Source organism: Acomys minous (assembly GCF_964271855.1).
Source record: "Acomys minous genome assembly, chromosome: 7".
Classification (NCBI taxonomy): Eukaryota; Metazoa; Chordata; class Mammalia; order Rodentia; family Muridae; genus Acomys; species Acomys minous.
Window position 1 is genome coordinate 72,401,935 of NC_140488.1, and position 21,179 is coordinate 72,423,113.

General features: G+C 44.8%; 1 protein-coding gene across 4 annotated transcripts; it reads right to left on the reverse strand.

Annotated features, from left to right (window-relative positions):
- Window positions 1-1,024: 1,024 nt before the first annotated feature.
- On the reverse strand, window positions 1,025-20,960 carry LOC311602369 (testis-specific protein TSX-like). Of its 4 annotated transcripts, XM_084790319.1 has the most exons (9): window positions 20,932-20,960; window positions 17,014-17,124; window positions 12,490-12,601; window positions 11,309-11,344; window positions 10,886-10,922; window positions 9,531-9,612; window positions 4,004-4,122; window positions 2,514-2,575; window positions 1,025-1,311 (listed from the first exon to the last, which is right to left on the reverse strand). In XM_084790319.1, the coding sequence occupies exons 2-9, from the start codon at window positions 17,041-17,043 to the stop codon at window positions 1,286-1,288; spliced, it is 504 nt and encodes a 167-aa protein (XP_084646445.1). In that variant the 5' UTR covers window positions 17,044-17,124; window positions 20,932-20,960; the 3' UTR covers window positions 1,025-1,285. The 4 variants fall into 4 exon arrangements, with proteins under 4 accessions (XP_084646445.1, XP_084646444.1, XP_084646447.1 ...); XM_084790318.1 differs by lacking the exon at window positions 20,932-20,960 and having other exon boundaries at window positions 17,014-17,403; XM_084790321.1 differs by lacking the exons at window positions 17,014-17,124; window positions 20,932-20,960 and adding an exon at window positions 13,937-14,084.
- Between the last annotated feature and the right edge of the window lie 219 nt (window positions 20,961-21,179).

A 21,179-nucleotide genomic window follows, 5' to 3' on the forward strand; every position in this document is an offset into this window, starting at 1 on the left:
TACATGTGCGCGCGCGCACCCGCGCGTGCGCAAACAGGAGCACTACGGGGTTCAAAGAACTGCCGAGCCACCAAGTACGCAATTAAAGCTTGGGAGAGGTGCAGGCCAGCTGGTTCCAACTGACAGGAAGTGCTGTAAGAACTGTGTCTAGCGAGCCATGCCTAGAGCCCTGTGAGCCGAAACTGCACTCTGTGAGTGTGGAAAACGTACTTAGAGCTAAACGTTGCTCTTGAGGCTTAAGACAAAATATTTCCCCTGTTGGGGTGAGGCTAGAAAAAAGCATGCTTGCTCCTCTTTAGAAGACTCATGTTCAGTCCCCAGGTGTCTCACAACTGTCTATAAGCTATAGCTCCAGGGGATCCATCACCCTTTTACGGCATCCTCCGGCAACCTGCCCCGTGCACACATAAGTAAAAAAGAAATGGTTTTGTTTTTCGAGACAGGCTTTCTCTGTGAAACAAATCTTGGCTTACCTCCACTCTCTTTGTCGACCATGCTAGCCTAGAACTCACAGAGACTTACCTGCCTGCCTCTCCCTCTCCGAATGCTGCGATTAAAGGGCTGTGCCACCAGGCCTGGCCCTGATTCCCACTTTTATAGTTAGTGACATGATCTGGGAAAAATACTTCTAGTTGGTAAGGTAAAAGTGATTGTAATGTATTCTTAAATTTTTATCTAAATTCTTAAATATCTTCCTCTTTTTAAAAATTAAAACTTTATTATAAAGAATGTGCAAATATCTGGCGCATGCCTTTAATCCCAGCACTCAGGAGGCAGAGGCAAGCGGATCTCTGTGAGTTCGAGGCCAGCCTAGTCTACAAAGTGAGTCTAGGACAGCCAAGGCTACACAGAGAAATCCTGTCTCAAGAGACTGTATTTTGAAAAACCAAAAAAAGGGGGAGGGGATAAGACAATTAGCATAGCAAGGAAGGGGCAGTGACTTGGAAACTGTCAAACAGAAACTCAGAGGTTTCACCACAAAAACATTTTATTTGACAATGGACAATAAATTCCCCTAGGGTTAGATGGTTTGAGGGTGACTTTTCATGTTGAACAAGGATTTCCTATTCTTAAAACACTTAAAGACTCAAAAGAGCTTCCTCACTTTACATCTGGTCTCAAATTAAGTATTTTCCATGTGTTCCAGCAGTTTAGTGTAGGTTTGCTTTCAGGTTAGTGGGTAGAGATGATGCCATTGTTTTTGAAAGTCAGGTTTGGTTTGTTTGTTTTCATTACAGCTTCACTTATGCATGGCAGGTGATGGTACCATGCTTTTGATCCTTGTTTAATCAGTTGGGTTCGTGGCATTATCTGTGGAAGAAAGGCTTTCAGTTATTTTTTTGTTTTCCAGTAATGCCTCCCTTGTGCACACCTTTAAAGGACCCACCAAAGACTACCAAGTCTTGCTGATTCTCTCTCTCTCCTCTCTTCTCCCCTATCTCCTCTCTCCTTCCCCCTCCCTATCTCCTCTTTCTCTCTCTCTCTCTCTCTCTCTCTCTCTCTCTCCAGGGTTTCTCTGGCCTTGGCTGTGTTGGATTTACTTTGTACACCTGGTTGGCCTTGAACTCACAGAGATCTGCCTGCCTCTACCTCCAGAGTGCTGGGATTAGAGGCCTGTGCCACCACACTGGGCTTTCCTTTGCTTAAAATGTACTTTAGCCTAGGGTGCTGGCTCATGCCTTTACTCCCTGCACTCCATGTGCATGCACAGGTGTGAGGCTGAGCATCTCCAGTCCCACACTGCATGTTTTACTTTATTTGTTTTTGGTTTTTCCCAAGACAGGGTTTCTCTGTTTAGCCTTGGCTGTTCTGAACTCACTTTGTAGGCCAGGCTGGCCTCGAACTCACAGTGATCCATCTACCTCTGCCTCCCCGAGTGCTGGGATTACACGCATGAGGCACTGTGCATGGTTGTGTTTCTTAGGCCCTCACTAAATAGCTCTAGCTCCCTGGAACTTGCTACGTAGAACAGGCTGGCCTTGAACTCATAGATACCTGCCTGATTATCTGAGTGTTGGAATGCTGGGCATAAAGGTGTGCACCACTATGCCTGCTTACCATGTTTTTACATTTTTTTGTTTTTTGATTTTTGAGACAAGGTTTCTCTGTAACAGCCTTGGCTGTCCTGGACTCATTTTGTAGACCAAGCTGGCCTCGAACTCACAGAGATCTGCCTGCCTTTGCCTCCCGAGTGCCGGGATTAAAGGTGTGCGCCACCACTGCCGAGTTTATTAATTTTATTTTTATGAGTGTTTTCCTTGTATGTATGTCAGGCTGCAATGTTTTTTTTTTGTTTGTTTGGTTTTTATTTATTTTTTTTTTTTTGAGACAGTGTTTCTCCATGTAGCCTTGTCTGTCCTGGACTCACTCTGTAGACCAGGCTGGCCTTAAACTCACAGCAATCTGCCTGCCTCTCTGCCTCCCAAGTGTTGGGATTAAAGGCGTGCACCATCATGCTCAGCTAAGGATGCAATGTTTGACTTCAATAACAATCCTAAGGGCAAGAAAGATACCTGGTTCAGCGACTTCCCGGTCTCGGTCAGCTTGCGAGGAGTTCAGATTAGTAAGCATCTCCCTAGAATACAGAGATAGTGTAACCAATTGCCAATAGGCTAACACCAAAAATTTAGAGACACAAAAGTCATCAATGCACATGTGATAATGTGACCCATTCATATTTGAACTAAGGTTGTCTTCTAGCAAAAGGAATGGTGATTTGAAATTTATATTTTTTACTTTAATGATAAGATGTCATTCTTATCAATGATAAGAAGATATATAACAGAAAAGACCAAAGAAGGAATTAGAAGTTTTGGTAAAAGTTGCATTAGAGCTGGGCGGTGGTGGCGCACGCCTTTAATCCTAGCACTTGGGAGGCAGAGGCTGGTGGATCGCTGTGAGTTCAAGGCCAGCCTAGACTACAATGTGAGTCTAGGCCAGCTAAGGCTACACAGAGAAACCCAGTCTTGAAAAAAAAAAGTTGGATTAGAGCTACTGTTTCCTTGTTTATCAAATACTAAAAACAAAACAAATAAACAAAGGAACAAAAACCACCTGTCTTCCTTAGAAGGGGTGGGGGTGGGGAGTTTGAACTTAGCCACACACAAAACAGGCTATTGGGGCTGGAGAGAGATGGCTTCAAGGTTAAGAGCACTGGCTATTCTTTCAGAGGACCCGGATTCAATTCCCAGCACCCACATGGCAGCGCACAACTATCTGTAACTCCAGCTTAAAATAAATAAATAAATAAATAAATAAACAAACAAACAAACATAAAAATAAAACAGACTATCTACCCCTCTTGTCTTTGAGACAGGCTCTCCTTCTGTGTAGGCTTACCTGGCCTGGAAGCCACTATGTAGATCAGGCTCTACATAGCTCTCAAAAAGCACTCTGAATGTGGTGATGCATTTCTGCAGTCCCAGCGCTGGAGGAGGCAGGACTGATTGACTGTAAGCTTAAGGCCAGCCTTTATTCCACCAGCACTCTGGGAGACAGAGGTAAAAGGAAGCCACTATGTAGAGCAGCCTGGCCTAGAACTCACAGAGATGGTCCTGCTTCTGCCTCGCAGGTGCTGGAGCTTTTATCACCTATTTCTCCATTTTAAAGGAAAAAGACCGACATCAAATGTATGCCTCCACTATCACTTGGCAAAATAATAGTACTAAAAGAACGGAGCATGAGCCTGAGGTGATGGCACACGTCTTTAATCCCAGCACTTGGGAGGCAGAGGCAGGCGGATCTCCGAGTTCAAGGCCAGCCTGGTCTACAAAGCGAGTCCAGGACAGCCAGGGCTACATAGAGAAACCCTGTCTTGAAAAACCAAAGGTCAACAAAACAAAACAAACAAACAAAACAAAAAACTAGTGTGTGGGGCAGTCATCATCACATTTCTTTTCAGCTGATACCAAAGATAAGATTAAACACTTAACAGAGAGACAACTCATAATGTACTTTTCCTCTCTGGATGTCCCACAACCCAAGCACACTTAAGGCTACATACATATACATGGCAGGGTTGGTCTTTATGTTGCCAATGATAACCTTCACATTATCTTCAGTGTCGCTGTCACTGTTGCTAGAATCATCATCATCATCATCATCATCATCTTTATTATATCCCTATTGAGTAATAAAGACACAGGGCAAAGTCAAAATGAAGTAGACAGAACTTTTGGCCATCAAAGGAGGACTTTTGTCTTAATTTTAGCCCTAGAGCTGATTGTCTGTCTGTCTGTTTCCCTGTCGCCCTCCCTCTCCCTCTCCCCCTCCCTTCTGCCCTCCCCCCTCTCTCGTTTTCCAAGATAGGGTGTCTCTGTGTAGCCTTGACTGTCCTGGACTCACTTTGTAGACCAGGCTGGCATTGGACTCAAGAGATCTGCCTGCCTCCGCTTCCCCAGTGCTGGGATTAAAGGTGTGCGTCACCACGCCCAGCTAAGCTGATAGTCTTAACTGATGAAAATAAAGTTGTGGGGGCTAGAGAGATAGCTCAGTGGTTAAGAGCACTGTCTGCTCTTCCAAAAGACCTAGATTCAATTCCAAGCACCCACATGGCAGCTCACAACTGTCTGTAAATCCAGTTCCAGATGATCTGACACCCTCACACCAATGCACATAAAAAAGAAAGAAAGCCTGGTGTACTGGCGCACGCCTGTACTCCCAGCACGTGGGAGGTAGAGGCAGGCAGATTGCTGTGAGTTCAAGGCCAGCCTGGTCTATAAAGTGAGTCCAGGACAACCAAGGCTACACAGAGAGACCCTGTCTCGAAAAACCAAAATAATAATAATAATAATAATAATAATAATAATAATAATAATAATAAGAAGAAGAAGAAAAAATATGTCTTGAAAAACCAAAATAAAATAAAATAAAATAAAATAAAGAAAAAAAAGAGTTGTACCTTATAATTAGACTTCTAGGCCTCTCTCCCACATCAAAATCATTAGGTAACTTGGTAACTTTTGAGAAAGTAGGCCTTGGGTACTGATGGATCAAAGAAACTTCAATATGCTTAATATTTTCATTTCTATATTTGGGTGACCTACTCTTGAACTCCAGATCTAGGAAAACCCACAAAGATACACTTGGCACAAAGATAGAATTGCCAATTAGCTGGAAAATAAGAAAGTACTAGAAGATCAGACGCTCCCCCGGATTTCTCAAGAGTTATTCCTTAGAAGTTAATTATTCGTGGGTAGACACCGGACTGGTACCAGACGAATATCAATTAGTTCAAGAAATAATCAATAGGATGCTTGCCAAACTGGAAATCCACTTACTTGCTCTCTTGGTTACTACAATCAATAAAAGTTCTTTTCTACTTGTACTCAAGACTCACACCTGATCCACTGTGTCGGTGAGTGTGGGTCCAGCTTAAGCTGATCAATCAATAAACCAGACCCTTGTGTGTTTGCATCCAAATCCGCTCCTAGTTTTGATTGGGGTTTCATTTAAGCCCGGCACAACAGTACAGGGTGCTCACAATGGTACATTGCTCACATTAATGCAAGCACCAGATACCTTGAAGACACTTGATTTGGTTCGAGAATATTTTAGTGGCTTTGGTCACTGACTACCATCCTTAGTTGACTTTTATTACTACTGATACTTATTTTCTTTCAAAACTCCAAAAGGAAATCTAAGTGTGGTGATGCACATCTGCAGTCCTAGCACTGGTGAGCTGGAGGCAGGGCAACTCAAAGGTAGATTTTAGTCTCAGCCCTCAGGAGGAAGAGGCAAGATCTCTGGGAGTTTGAGGCCAGTCTGGTCTTACCATAGTGAGTTCCGGGACAACCAGGCCTGCATACTGAGACCTTGTCTTAAAAATCAAGCCAGGCGGTGGTGGCACACGCCTTTAATTCCAGTACTCAGAAGGCAGAGGCAGGTGGATCACTGTGAGTTGGAGGCCAGTCTGGTCTATAAAGTGAGCCCCTGTCTCGAAAAACAAAAAAACAAAAAAACAAAAAATCAAACATATAAAGAACTGGGCAGTGGTGGCACATGCCTTTAATCCCAGCACTTGGGAGGCAGAGGCAGATGGATCTCCTTGAGTTTGAGGCCAGCCTGGTCTACAAACCATCCAGGATAGCCAGGAATACAAGAGAAACCCTGTCTCGAAAAATCAGAGAGAGAGAGAGAGACAGAGAGACAGGGACAGAGAGAGAGAGAGATTATATCCATCCAGGTCTCAGTCACCTCGGCTCTCCAGGCTTATCGCCCTGGCTTAGGGTACTTAAATCAATACTTTGAGTGCATTTTGGTCATTTCATACATGCATAGAGAGGTAGAAAATTTGTCACGTGATGTGTATTTTTCCAGCTGAGGCTGACCCTTTCTCTGCCTTCTTGTTTCACTTCTCATACTTTAAGCACATATCCTCTGCATTGTTCATCTTTCCACACTGATGTTCCTTTTGCTGGTAACTTCCAACCCCAGGCATAGTGTTAAAACTTTCTGTATAGTGTATCTAAGCAGATAAGACTGTATTGTACTGTGTCTTATGTTTAAATTTTAAAGTGTGGAGGCTGGAGAGATGGCTCAGAGGTTAAGAGCACTGTCTATTCTTCTGAAGGTCCTGAGTTCAATTCCCAGCAACCACATGGTGGCTCACATCCATCTATGGTGAGATCTCGTGCCCTATTCTGGCATGCAGGCACACATGTGGGCAGAACACTGTATAAATAATAAATGAATAAATAAATCTTCAAAAATTAAAGTGTGTAGTCCGGTGGTGGTAGCGCATGCCTTTAATCCCAGCACTTGGGAGGCAGAGGCAGGTAGATTGCTGTGAGTTCGAGGCCAGCCTGGTCTTCAAAGTTAGTCCAGGACAGCCAAGGCTACACAGAGAAACCCTGTCTCGAAAAACCAAAAGATAAATAAATAAATAAATTAATTAAAGTGTGTGTGAGAAGGGGGGAGGAGAGAGGGAGAGAGGGAGGGAGGGAGGGACAGCGAGAGAAAGGCACATATGTGGTGGTGGAAGGCAACTCTCAAGAGTCGATTCTCATCTTCTGTCTTGTTTGGGACAGGGTAGCTCTTGTTTCTGGCATGCTGCACACTTCAGGCTAGCTGGCCTAGAAGCTTCCAGACTATTCTGTCTCTGCCTCCCATCTCGCCATAGGAATGCTGGGTTCACAGGTTCAAGACACCACACCTGGCTTTTAAAAACTATTTATGGGCTAAAAAAAAACTATTTCACAGACCTACACTTTAGAAAATGATAATAAAAATTCACAGTACTCCGGAAGCTGGGTGAAACGTGGTAAGACGTGACTTTACTTGCCTTCTTCTGTACACTGTGCTTCATTAATTCAGCCAAGAATAAACTTGTGATGGGCCCATTCAAAATTGACAAGATTTTTTTTTTTGGTCTTACTATATTAGACATACCCTCTTATAGTGAACACATAAAAATGACATTTATTTAAGATATCTAACATGTTGAAGGCTAAGGAGGTGGCTTAGTGGGTAAAAAGTGCTAGTCATGTAAGCCTGGCAACCCAAGTTTGATCCTCAGAAACCAAGGAAAAAGAGCAAGATATGTAGAAGCAGCAAGATGACTCAGTGCGTTAAGGCACTTTTCACTAAGCCAGACAACCTGAGTTTGATCCCTGAGCAGCACATGATGGAAGAATCGGCATCCTCTGACTTCCACACAAACACCCCAATATATATAAGCATACAGAGAATAAAAAGATATATGTAATTTTAAAATGTATTTGTTTTTGAAGATTTATTTTTATTTTTTTAATTAAAACAATTTTTTTTTCGAGACAGGTTTCTCTCTGTTAGTCTTGGCTGTCCTGGACTCACTTTGTAGACCAGGCTGGCCTTGAACTCACAGAGATCCTCCTGCCTCTGCCTCCCAAGTGCTGTGAATAAGGTTTATTTTTATTTGTAATTATATGTGTGTATACATGAGTGATAGTGCCTTCAGGGGCCAGCAGTAAGATTCCCTCAAGTTGGGAATTACAAGGGCCTGTGAGCTGTACAATTTGGGTGCTGGGACTTGAACTCAGGCCTTCTGGAATAGCAGTGAAAGCTCTTAAGTACTAAGCTAACTCTCCAGCCCATATTGCCTTCATTTTAGAAAGCCCCACTTTAAAAATTTCCAAACAAGTTAGACATGGTAGCCCACACCTTTAATCCCAGCACTCAGGAGGCAGAGGCAGGTAGATCGCTGTGAGTTCAAGGCCAGCCTGGTCTACAAAGCGAGTCTAGGACAGCAAGACTACACAGAGAGACCCTGTCTTAAAAAGAAAGAAAGAAAGAAAGAAAGAAAGAAAAAAAAAACAGAAAGAAAGAAAAAGAAAAGAAAAACCAAAAAACAAAACCAAAAAATTTTCCCCAAACAAATCTGAGGAAGAGGGAAGTGGGGAGTGGGGTGGGGCTGGGAGGAATGAAGGGAAGAGAAACTGATGTTGAGATGTAAGGTTTGAGAGAAGAATAAAAGAATGCAGACAAATACGTGTTTAGAGAACTGGAATGGGGAGGGAACTGTAAATCAAATCATAACAAGGACTTGTGATGGTGTGACCCATCCTGGAGAAGATTTAGGGCTAATTTAATACTGAGAAGCCTTTGGACTAGAGAGATAGCCCAGTGGTTAAGAATGCTGTGGGTTCTCCAGAGGACCAAAGCTTGATGCCAGCACCCACATTAGCTGTCTCATGACCACTTGTAACTGCAGCTCCAGAAAAGCCAGTGCCCAATGGCTTTGCTCTCTGGGGGCATCTGCACTCAGATGCACATATCTACACAGACATGCATGCATATACAGAATTAAAAATAAAATAAATCTTTAAAAGTTTGAAGACTTATCCTATGGGACCAATATTTGATTTGTTATAGTAATGTTTCACAGGAGCTGAATTAGAATCAATGGTTTAAAAACAGCAAGACAGCTCCCTACAGCCAGTGGTGGTGGCACACACCTTTAATTGCAGCACTCAGGAGGCAGAGGCAGGCAGATTTCTCAGTTCGAGGATACCCCAGTTTTCAAAAGCTTTTCCTACTCTTACTTCTAGAAATACTTCTACTAATAGGTATGGAAAAGAACAAAAAAAAAAAAAAATAAAGAAAATACTCTTTAAGTAGTTATCTGTCCATGCATCTAGCTATCCCTCCCTTAAAGCTCTAACAGAAAGCCAGCTGTGGTGGCACTTGGGAGGCAGAGGCAGGTGGATCTCTGTGAGTTCGAGGCCAGCCTGGTCTACAGAGAGAGTCCGGGACAGCCAGGGCTGTTAACACAAAGAAACAGAGAAACCCTGTCTTGAAAAACCAAAACCAAAACAAAAAACCCCCCAAAACAAAACAACAACAAAAACCAAAAATAAACAAACAAACAAAAATGCTCTAAGGGAGGAAAAAAATTGACCATCAGTTAAATATATTCTCAGTGTGGTTCAGTTTTCACTGGACAGCGTTACCCTAACACCATATCTATTCTATTATGTTTAGAGTCCATCCACATTTAATGTGATTTCCAGGTCCCCACATATTGGTGTCTTTGTCTTCCTTGTCTCACTTACAGTTTGGCAAGTCTCGCTATCATCAGTGCTGTTGACTTTGTCCTCTTGAAGAATATCTTGCAGGTGAAGAAACTCAGGGTGACTAGAGAAAAGTGACATAATAATAAATACACTGAAGAGCTATTTGCTTCATCATCAGATTGTATGCAATTCAGAAACCCATGCACTAATCTGTCATTTAAAGTACAATCAGGGGCTAAAGCCAAATGGTTGAATAACTATTATTGAATTCAGAAAATGCATTCGACAGAATTAAAAGCTGAAGGGTGTCACCTCGGCCAACTTTTTCATTTCATAGATTAGGGAACTGAAATAGTGCGATGAATCTGTCTTGACTATATTTTGTTTGTTCTAGTTTAGTTGTCTCAAATATTGGTGCAGTTTTAACTGGCTCACATGATATATGTCTTTTGTTTCCCCAAACACTTCCTTTTCTTTTTCTTTTTGGTTTTTCAAGACAGAGTTTCTCTGTGTAACATTTCTACCTGTCCTGGTACTCTCTCTGTAGACCAGGCTGGCCTTAACCTCACAGCGATGCACATGCCTTTGCCTCCCAAGTGCTGGGATTAAAGGTGTGTGCCACCACGGCCCGGCTTTCAACATTCACTTTTAAAAGGTTTAGTTTTGGCATGTTATCCAGTCAGTTCTTGGTTTTGGTAGAGGTCACAATTACTAGCCTAATTTTGATCCCCAGTATTCCTAACAGAATTTGTCAGTGGTCACTAAATGTTTTCAGTATGTTGAGATTTGGACCCTAGATCATCTCACAATGGAGATTGGGTGCTTTTCTAGGCACTGTAGACCAGGATTCTGCAAGGGGCTGTATTTAGGCTCCCACCCTTTGCTCTCATCGTTAAATACATAGGCTGCATCTACTGTTTTCTCCGTGCAGTTTCTAGGAACCAGTTATCAGTTCTCCGAGTCATTGAACCTCATTTACTAGCCTTAACAACCAGAATGCGCCCGGCCTTGGGAAGAGCGCCACTGAAAACTGAGAACAAAAGAGAAATTGCTATCCCCCATGTTCATAACAAGGGCTTCAGAACGCCATGAGAAATCAAAATCCAAAGAAAACGTCTTATGGCAGTAGCACTTTTTTTTTTTTAACGATATAGCAAGTTACCAATTTCAATCAGTGAGAAGACCAAAAATTCTTTTCTCTTGGGGAAAAAAGTGTGATAGAATCCAAGCTACTGCTCTAGAGTGTGTCATTGAAGTCTACATTTGTGTGCTGCTCATCAAATCATCTAGCAAGTTAAGTCTGGTGTGCACTTCTTGTTCACATGGGTTGAAATCAGCTGCCGGTGGCTTGAAGGTGACCATTGTTAATATGAGTAAAATGTTGCACAACTTACTCCAGAGGTTCTTTCTCCTGCTCATCGGTCTTATCATCTGTAATCATGAAAAAAAAATGTCAAAATGCAGATGTAAACCTTTGTCTCTCAATTAATGTAGGAACAGAGCATATTTAGCACTTTCGGAATCAAGTTAGTTTCTTGAAACAGGTAAAGGAAAACAAGCTGAAAAAGGAGGCTGCGCAAAAGTGCCTGAGTTCATCTGAAGGGCTGGCCCACTCCACCCAGAGAAGTACTTTTGTGAGAGTTAATGGGAAAAAACCTGCGCTGCTGGAGCTCATTTCTTTGAAGGCTGAACTTTTTTTTTAAAGGACTAGACTAGCAAAACATGAAACCAAAATGACGATGACAATCATAACAGCAACAAAACAAACAGAAATGCCATGGTGGAGGTAGGGGTGGACTCCAAGGTGAAATACTTGCCCAGTGTTGAGGAAGACTTAGGCGTGATTCCCAGAACTGTGACAGAAACAAGAAAATTTAAAAAAGGCAAAATGAGGGTTAAAACATATATAGACTCCAGTGGAAATAAAACTAATATTAAATGCATTAGAAGTCAAAGAACTGTGAAACCATCTCTGTATTTATCATTACATGTTCTGGGAGGTAAAGGGGCAAGAATGTGCAGATTTTGTGGCAAGTGAGGGAAGGTTGAGCTCCTTTGTTTTTCTTGAACACTTCTGCCTTCCAGGGGCCTGAGATTAAAGATATATGCTTCCACATCCAGCTTACTTTCTATCTTGTTTGTTGTTATGTTTTGTTTCGATACAAGGCTTCTCTCTGTATGGCTCTGGCTGTCCTGGGACTCACTCTGTAGACCAGGGTGGCCTCGAACTCCGAGATCTGCCTGCTTCTGCTTCTAGAGTACTGGGATTCAAAGGCATGTGTGCTGCATCACTAGGCTTCCTGCTCACTTTCTTCGGGTGAAAAAGTGAATCCAAAGCATATGTTACGTGTCTAAGCTTACAGGGCTTTTGTTGTTGTTGAGGGGTCCTTCAATTTGCTCTGGGAGTAATATCAGATGACCCACATTTGAGGAGAAAGAAGAAAGGGGACAGTAACTACTGGCTCACACTGGAACATTCTCTTGTTTTGTTTCGTTTTTTAGAGACAGCGTTTCTCTGTGTTAGCCTTGCCTGTCCTGGACTCGCTTTTTAGACCAGGCTTGCCTCGAACTCACAGAGATCCACCTGCCTCTGCCTCTCGAGTGCCGGGATTACAGGCGTGCGCCACCACCGTCCAGCTTAAGCTAGAACATTCTACCATGTCCAGCCATCCTTTCCAATAGTCTCTACCTGTAGCTCCACACAGTGTAGCATGCAATGCTGCTTTAGTTCATTTGTAAAAGTTTGTGTTGTTCATTATTCATCAAGCTCCAGTTAAAAGGAATCCCTGATTTAGTTCGGTAGCTTTGGAGAAAACTAAGGATCCTAGGATATTACTTAGAAACCAAGAGAGAGGTGGCATGAGAAACTTAAAACCTGGGGAGATAGATGATGGTTTCCCCTTTGTTCCTGGGGAATTTGAAAGAAACAGTGTCCCTGGACTCAAGCCCAGAGGAGTCACTTTCAGTAACGATTAAAAAAAAAAAATTAGCTCTTTACCTTTGAAAAGCCAACTTTCCTCATCTTCAAATGCCGGGAAGTCCGCTGCGCTGCATGCCGCTTCAGCGGTCTGGGGATCCTGCTTTTCAGACATAGCTCCGGGGTTAGACTCCTGCGTTTGGGAACAGGACAGGGAGGAGACTGACACCCAAGTCTAGGTGGGTGCTGTGAATGAAGCTCCGCCACCGCCGGTCTGGGGCCAGAGCCTCAAGCTTTCATCACAGCCTTTCAGATGTGTTTGTGATGCAGTGGTGGGTGGAGTTGGGGAGGGGTCAGGATAAGGGGGCGGGGCCCAGTGAGCCCAGAGTGTTGGAAATGGGTAGAACCAGAGAACAACCACCCTAAACGCTTGTCTTCCTCCGAGGTCTTAGAAAGCACTGGCATCTAAACTGTCCTTCAGTTAGGGTAGACATATTAAGAAAACCTCTGCAATCTAGTTAGGGTTGGGGTGAGGAGATAGATCTTATGTGCCTCCTTTTACTGGTTCAGGTATGAGACCTTCCAACTTAGCACCATGGAGCTTGTCCTTCCCCAATCTCCCCTCACCCTTATTGACGTTTTCCCCAGCACTTCTTGTATAGAACAGGAAGCTGGGTGGGATTAGCTGGCAGTGGTGTCGGGAGGGTACCACCGTGGCTGGGTACCAGCACGTGAGGTGAGAGGTGAGGTCCGAAGGCGAGGAAATAGGCCGGGAGGAAGCAGTTCTTGGGGGTATAGAATGAGAGAATGTTTGTGGTATCCTATACCCCTATCCTCTGAAGGCATAGAAAAAAGCGGCGGCTGTATTCTCTCTCAACTGAAAACGCTAAGAGAATATCTGAGATCTAGCGAAGGCAGAGGAGTAGGAAGCACTCATATCCTTCCTTTCACAATGCCGTACTGGAACCCCCTACCTTACAGAGACCACACTGTGGAGGTTGACTCTCCTTATCAACCGACCGTTCCAAGCAGAACTGGAGGGGCGCAGGTGGCGTGGGTGGGTCTCGTGTCCAGTGGGCACGAGGCTGGAATGAACGCCATAATGGGTGGGGCTGGTGGCGGGAGCTGTGGGGGTTGTGTGGGGCGAGGGGTTCAGATGATGCGGGAAAGGCAGAGACAGGTGGATCTCTGAGAGTTCAAGGCCAGCCTGGTCTCCATAGCCGAGTCTAGGACAGCCAAGGCATAGAGAAACCCTGTCTTGAAAAAAAGAAAAGAAAAGAAAAGAAAGAAAGAAAGAAAGAAAAAGAAAAAAATGATGGGGGTGAAGGGAGGTGGAGCAGGAAGTAGAGACTGCTGCGCTGCACTTTGTTAGTGCCTACCCTTAATGTGCTCCCCATCAGGAGGCTTAGAATAACACACTTGCTGCTAGGGTTTCCCTCAGCGTCGTTCGAAGAAGCGAGAAAATGACTGATCTAGGTGGGCTGTCCTATGTTCTTCCTTTTAGTGAATCGCATATTGAATCCCCTACCTTACAAAGCCAGCAAGACCTCACTGCAGAATTTGACTCGATATTCCCGCCGAGGTGTACGCATTGATCATCAGAGCTCCAAACAACCCCTGTGTAGCACGGAAGTTGAGGGTATGAAAGAGGGTGCGGTACGGTGCGGTGGGGTGGGGTACAATGTTATGCTTGGTGGTGCGATCAGGTCTGGGAGACCGGAAGGCGAGATGACGTGCCGGAGGGGGGGCAGTGTGATGTAAATAGAGACTGTCAGCTGGGCATGGTGACGTACACCTGTAGCAGATCTCTGTGAGTTCAAGGCCAGCCTGGTCTAACAAGGCGAGTCCAGGACAGGCAGGGCTGTTATACGGAGAAACCCTGTCTCGAAAAACAAAACAAAAACAAACAAACAAACAACCAAAAGAGAGAGAGAGAGAAGAGAGAGAGGAGAGAGAAGAGAGAGAGAGAGAGAGAGAGAGAGAGAGAGAGAGAGAGAGAGAGAGGCTGCCACACCTTTGTAGCAGCAGGCTAAAGGCTTATTGCAGCCCTATAAGGGATGACACTGGAAAACACCAACACATAGATTTTCCTTCAGCTACTCTAGAAACGTCTGTGCTCTAGATAACATTTTCTGGAAACAGTCTCAGTGTATAGCCCTGTTCAACCTGAATTCACTATATAGATCAGGTTGGCCCCAACTCACAGGAGGTTGTTAAAGGAGTGCACTGCCATCCTGCCTTCCAGCTACTATTTTGTGAGGGGGCCCCGTTGTATGTGTGCTTTTCCTTGCAGTGACTCAGGTCACTGCCTTACTTTGTAAAGGTGGGAAAGACATCATTGTGGAGAACCACTCTCTTTCCCAAAGACTTGTGCATACCTTCAGCTTTCCCATAAGTATTTGTGGAGATCTGGAGGTGAGCTCAGGGCCATCTAGCTGCAGGGAGAGGGGTGCAGGGGTGGGTCCCATGGGGGAGGTTGGGAATTTAGGGAGAAAGTCACATCTCCGTAGTATCTTCAAGTCTGATCATCCTCATGGGAACATCTAGAAACTATTGCCGGGCTCCTAGAATCTCCTTCAGCTAATGGTGGATACATTACACAAATGTCTGTGTTCTAGTTAATATTAGGGAGGAGAGGGAATTGCTCCCCCACTGGGTCAGATACTAGCTTTTATCTTGTAAAAACCCTGAGACTTCACTGGGGACCTTGACTCCTTCGAAACCCTAGGACACAGAGCATTATTTTCCCACATGGGACTTGGAGAGCTCAGAAATCAGGGCCAGGGTAAGGTGGTGGGAAAGGGCAGGGGGAGTCAAATGTGTGTGATGGGGCCAGCGGGGAAGTCTAAGATTAGAGAATGCAGGAGCCTTAATTATCCCAAAGGCTCACATTCATTGGAGGACCCAGAAAACACTGGCACTTTCTCTCCCTCAGCTAGATTTGAGGCACTAAGAAAACATGAAGGTTTTTTGTTGTTGTTGTGGTGGTGGTGTGTGCAGAGGTTTGGGTCTGTAGTCCTTCTTCCACTGGCTGAAGTGCTGGCTCTCTCTTTCTTATAATGATCTTAAAGCCAAGCCAGGTGTGGAGGTGCATGCCTGTAGTCTCAACACTCTGGGAGGCAGAAGCAAGCGGATCTCCGTGAGTTCGAGGCCAGCCTGGTTTACAGAATGAGTCCAGGGCAGCCAAGGCTACACAGAGAAACCCTGTCTTGGGGGGGGGGAAGACCTTAAAACCGTATAGAGACTGGGCAGTGGTGGCGCATGACTTTAATCCCAGCACTCAGGAGGCAGAGGCAGGTGGATTGCTGTGAGTTTGAGGCCAGCCTGGTCTACAGAGTGCAGGAGAGCCAAGGCTACACAGAGAAACAACAACAACAACAACAAAACCCATATTGAGGACACTGCTTGTCTTTCCAAACCAAATGGAACCAAAACAGACCAAATGAAACAAAAGCACCTAACCTTAACTTATCTTAACATCTGATCTTGAAGTGGTGCTTGAGCAACACAGGAAGTGGGACTGGGATGGGGTGGAGGGAGCTAGGATGTAGCTAGGGGCCAGGAGGTAAGGGTAACATGGGGGTTCTAGGAGGATAAGGAATAGAAAATGTCACATCTCTGTCACATCCTAAAGATTCATTGTGGTTGGAGGGCCTAGAAAATACTAGTGCTTAAGTTCTCTCTCAGCAGGGTTGGAAGTGTGAAGAAAATGTCTGGGACCTGGTTACTACTGGAGGGGGGCAGTGGGTCATCTCTATGCTCTTGCATTCACTGTGTTTTATAGCAGATCTCGACATCTTCCAAAGGTACCAAGACTTCACTTCTGGCCCTGGCTCGCTTTCCCCATGAACCTGCCCAGCCCAGTAGATTTCCCAGCACCACTCCTGGAACACAGAAGGTAAACTGTGGATCAGGGAAGGTTGGAGGGCGGGATGAGGATCAAGAGGGTGCAGGCGAGGGATGTACAGATGAATGAATGAAATGTTACACCTCTTAAGTGCCCTAAGGGCTCATAGAATAGCCTAATGTTATATCATCATTAGAAAACCTCACAAATGCTGATGCCTAGGCACTCCCCCAGCTAGGATGAAAAGCTAAGAAAATGTCTGCAATCTAGTTCATGTATGTTTGTATATGTACATACACATTGGTTGGGAAAGGCCGGTTTCTTGCTCTTCCTTTCTCTGGCTATGTGGGTGGTAACCCATAACTGCCTCTGGCTCAGGTACTGGGCCTCCTTAATCAGCAACAGTTACAGAGATCTTTCTTGAAGAGCTTGACTCTTCCTCCCAACAGACTGTGCAGATCAATGTATTTCTCAGTAGTATTTGCCTAACCCAAGGCTTGCCCTGTTGGCCTTCTGGCATACTGAATGTGCTCTTAGCTATGGTTAAAAATCAAGCAGGCAAGCCTGTTGGTGGTGGTGCATGCATGTAATCCCAGCACTCGAGAGGCAGAGGCAAGCGGATCTCTGTGAGTTCGAGGCCAGCCTGGTCTACAAAGCGAGTCCAGGATAGCCAGGGCTACACAGAGAAAGCCCTGTCTCAAAAAACAAAACAAAACAAAACAACAACAACAAAAATCAAACAGGCATACAGAACTCACCAATAGTAACTGCTTGTTTCCCATAGGCATGTCTTCGGTCTTTCCCTAGGCAGGTATTTCTGCAGTCCTTCTGGGTTCTAGTTTGGTTTCCATTGTGATAAAACACTGTGACTAAAAGCAATTTGAGGAGGAAAAGGTTTACTTCCGTTTACAATTCTCAGGCCACTCCCTCACTGAGGGAAGCCGGAATAAGACATAAGGCAAAAATCTGGAGGCCAGAAGACGCTGAAGCTGAAGCCTTGGAGGGGGATGCTGCTTACTGGCTGGCTCCCCTTGCCTTGCTCAACCTGCCTTTTGTTTTTCAGCCTGCTTTCTTATGCAACCCAGGACCACCTGGGTAGAGGAAGCAAGGCCCACAATGGGCTGATCCTCCAGAACAGTCATTAATGAAGAAAATGCCCTACAGGCTTGCGTATAGGCAATCTGATGAAGGTATTTTGTCATATGGGAATGAATGGCTTTAGCCTGTGTCAAATTAAAAACTAGCTGCACAGGAGATAAGGATTTATTTGGTCCCTTTAAGATACTTTCTTTTTTGTTTTGTTTTGTTTTTTGTTTTTTGAGACAGGGTCTCTCTGTGTAGCCCTGGCTATCCTGGGCTCACTTTGTAGACCAGGTGGTGCACTCCTTTAATCCCAGCACTCGGGAGGCAGAGGCAGGCAGATCCTTTAAGGTACTTTCAAACTTCCCTCTGAAAGCTCACAAGCCAGCCTTCTTCAGCTGCATTACCTTCCAAGGTCCTACAGAACAGCCCATTTAATCAAAGGCCGCTCAACAGCCTTTCTAGCCCAAAGTTCTGCACTGCACCACAATCCTTCCCAAAACACGGGCAAATCTGGCACAGCAATTGCCATACCGGTACACATTACTGTTCAAGATTGCTTTCTGTTGATGTGCTAAAATGCTGACCAGAGCAACTTGGAGAGGAAAGGGTGCCTTACAGCATGTAGTATCATCCTGAAGGGAATCCTGGGCAGAAGCTCAAGGCATGAGCCTAGAGGTACTTAAGTAGAGACCACAGAGAACTGCTGCTTACCGCCTTGCTCCCATGGCCTGTCCAACTTGCTCTTTGGTACAGCCCAGAACCACCCCCTGCCCAGAGGTGACACAGCCCAGTGGGCTGGGACCTCCTACCTGTCCAGGGGTAGCAAGCACCATCCACAGTGAGCTAGGCCCTCCTACATCAATCATTAATAAAGAAACTGCCCCAGAGCTTTGCCTACAGGCCAATCTGATAGGGACATTTTCTCAAATGAGGCTCCCTTTTCCCAGAGTGACCCTGGTCTGTGTCAGGTCAACAAGAAACTGCTCAGTACATGCCCACATCCTCAGTGTTGCTTAAGATCTTTGTGCCGTACCATTACTTCACTTGACTGCTTCTAAAAACCCTTTACTAGCCAGGCCTGGTGGCACACAAACCTTTAATCTCAGCACTGGGGAGGCAGAGGCAGACTTGAAAAACAAAAACAAAAAAAGAAAGCCTGGTGCCACCATGTCCTGCTGAGATACTGACTTTTGTTGTTGTTGTTTCAAGACAAGGTTTCTCTGTGTAGTCCTGGCTGTCCTAGACTCACTTTGTAGACCAGGCTGGCCTCGAACTCACAGAGATCCACTTGCCTCTGCCTCCGGAGTGTGCTGGGATTAAAGGTGTTCACCACCACTGCCTGGCAGAGATACTGACTTTGAAAGTGTTGGAATTTTGTTGTTGTTGTTGGTAGTGGGTGTTTTGTTTGTTTCTTTTGTTTCTCTTTCTCTCTTTCTTTTTCTTTTTCTTTTTTTAGTTTTTTTGAGACAGGGTTTCTCTGTGTAGCCCTGGCTGTCCTGGACTCACTCTGTAGACCAGGCTGGCCTCGAGCTCACAGCGATCCACCTGCCTCTGCCTCCTGAGTGTGCTGGGATTAAAGGTGTGCGCCACCACTGCCTGGCTTTTTATTTTTTTTTTTCCGTTTTTCAAGACAGGGTTTCTCTGTGCAGCCTTGGCTGTCCTGGAACTCATACAGATCCTCCTGCCTCTGCCTCCCAAGTGCTGGGATTAAAGTGCACCACCACCACCTAGCAAGTATTAGATTAAAAAAAAAAAGACTGGAATTTTTTTTAATTGGACTGTTTTCTATTATGATATTAACATGAATTTTTGGGAAAAAAAGAATGGGAGGTTAACGTTTAAAAGGAATGGGTTTAAGCTAGATATGGTGGTGCACACCTTTGATACAAGCACTTGGGAGGCAGAGGCAGGTGGTTATCTGTGAGTTTGAGGCCAGCCTGGTCTACATAGCAATTCTAGGCCATCCAAGCCTACATATGTCAAGTTGACAAGGAATAGAATGTCCTAGTCATCTTTTTTTTTTGGTTTTTCAAGACAGGGTCTCTCTGTGTAGCCTTGCTGTCCTGGACTCACTTTGTAGACCAGGCTGGCCTCGAACTCACAGGGATTTGCCTGCCTCTGTCTCCCGAGTGCTGGGATTAAAGCCGTGCACCACCATGCCCGGCTGTCCTAGTCATCTTTAACCGTCAATGTGGCACAACCTAGAGTCAACTAAGAAGGGATTCCCAATTGAGGGATTGTCCAGAACAGATTGACGTGTGGGTATGTCTATTGTTATTAATTGATGCAGGAGAGCCTAGCCCATTGGAGGCCTGCTCCAACCATGGGCAGGTGGTCCTAAGCTATATAAGAAAGCTATCTAAGTATGAACCTGCGAGTGGGCCAGTAAGCAGCATTCCTCTGTTGATTTTGCTTAAAGTTCTGAAGTCCCTTAGTGATAGACTGTGACCCAAAAGTGAAAGCCAAATAAACCTTCCTTCCTCTAAGTTGCTTCCTTGGTCATGATACTGTTATGCTCATATTTCTCCTGGAGCAGACCAGCCGAGTCCAAATGAAATGACAATGAAGTCTTTACTACAGGTTCGAACCTGGACCACCCCTCCCATACACTGATGCTGCCAATGCAGGGAAGTGGCCTCAAGTCTCAATTGAGATGGGTTTTTATAGGTTTTAGATGAAGAAATGGGTTTTACAGTATATGATTGGATGACACTTGGGCAGAAAAGCTGCAAGCAGGGAGTTACAAGCCTTGGCGTTTCATGGTTGGGTGATAGGTGTAGGAGCAAGCTGGCCCATAGAAAACATTGGTTGAAGCAGTCATGGGGGCGTTAGAAATTTTGGCCTGGCTTCCCCTAGTTGGTTGTGGCTAAGTGGGAGACCACCTGCTGGTCAGCTTGACCAGCAGAGAGTATATTTGGACTTTCCCAAGGTGAGCTGATTGTGTTGCTAGGGAATGTTTTTCTGTTTAGACTAGTTTGTGTTTTCTCTGGAATCTAGGTTCAGCCCTTGGCTAGGTTTAACACAAAATGGAGTTCCTTTTTCAAAATGGAGTTTGTCTGGTCCTTTCATTTCCCCCTCTTCTAGTGACTAGAGAAGCTCAATCTCGGGCCTCTATGTTCTCTGTATTTCATAACTGACTAGGTCCACAGTTTGTAGGGGCTGGTAACCATCAGATGATTAATACCTAGTCTTTCTTTTATGAATTGTATTAGCATATTTAGGATACAAGGCTGAAAGGTGAGAAGGAGAAACAAAATGAGCAAAGGACCTAAAACCATGAATATCAAAGTGGTCAGCCATGGAGAGGAACTGAACCATGATGCAAACCATCAGTGATATGGTTTTGGACAAACATAACATAGAGTCTATCATATAAGGGGCACATAGCATGACCTGGAGAAACAGAATTAAGGGCCCGTTTGTCCCTTATGCCAGAGAGTCTTTTTGTTTTTACGGAGCATTTCAGCCTATTAGGTGGGATAATGGATGCTGTAGTCTCCTCTGTAGCTTCTTCAAGCTGACATTAGGATGTTGTTATCAGTGACCCAGGAAGGCGGAAAAGCTAGTTAAAGGCTAGGTAATGGGACACTTACCAGAAGCATCTGCTTAGCCGATCTAGTTGAAGAGACAGGGAGCAATCATGTCTGAGGGGCTGGTTAACATCAGCTTCCAACAGGTCCAGATCTCACCAGCTTGTAATCTACAGGTGATCTCTGGATGGAGTCTGTTAGCCAGGTAAAAATATACTGAGACAAATATAAACCTAGAACAGAATTAGAATTTTCTAGTAATTGGGGAAGGTGAAGAATCCCAAGACCAGGTAAATTCCCATTGTCAGGAA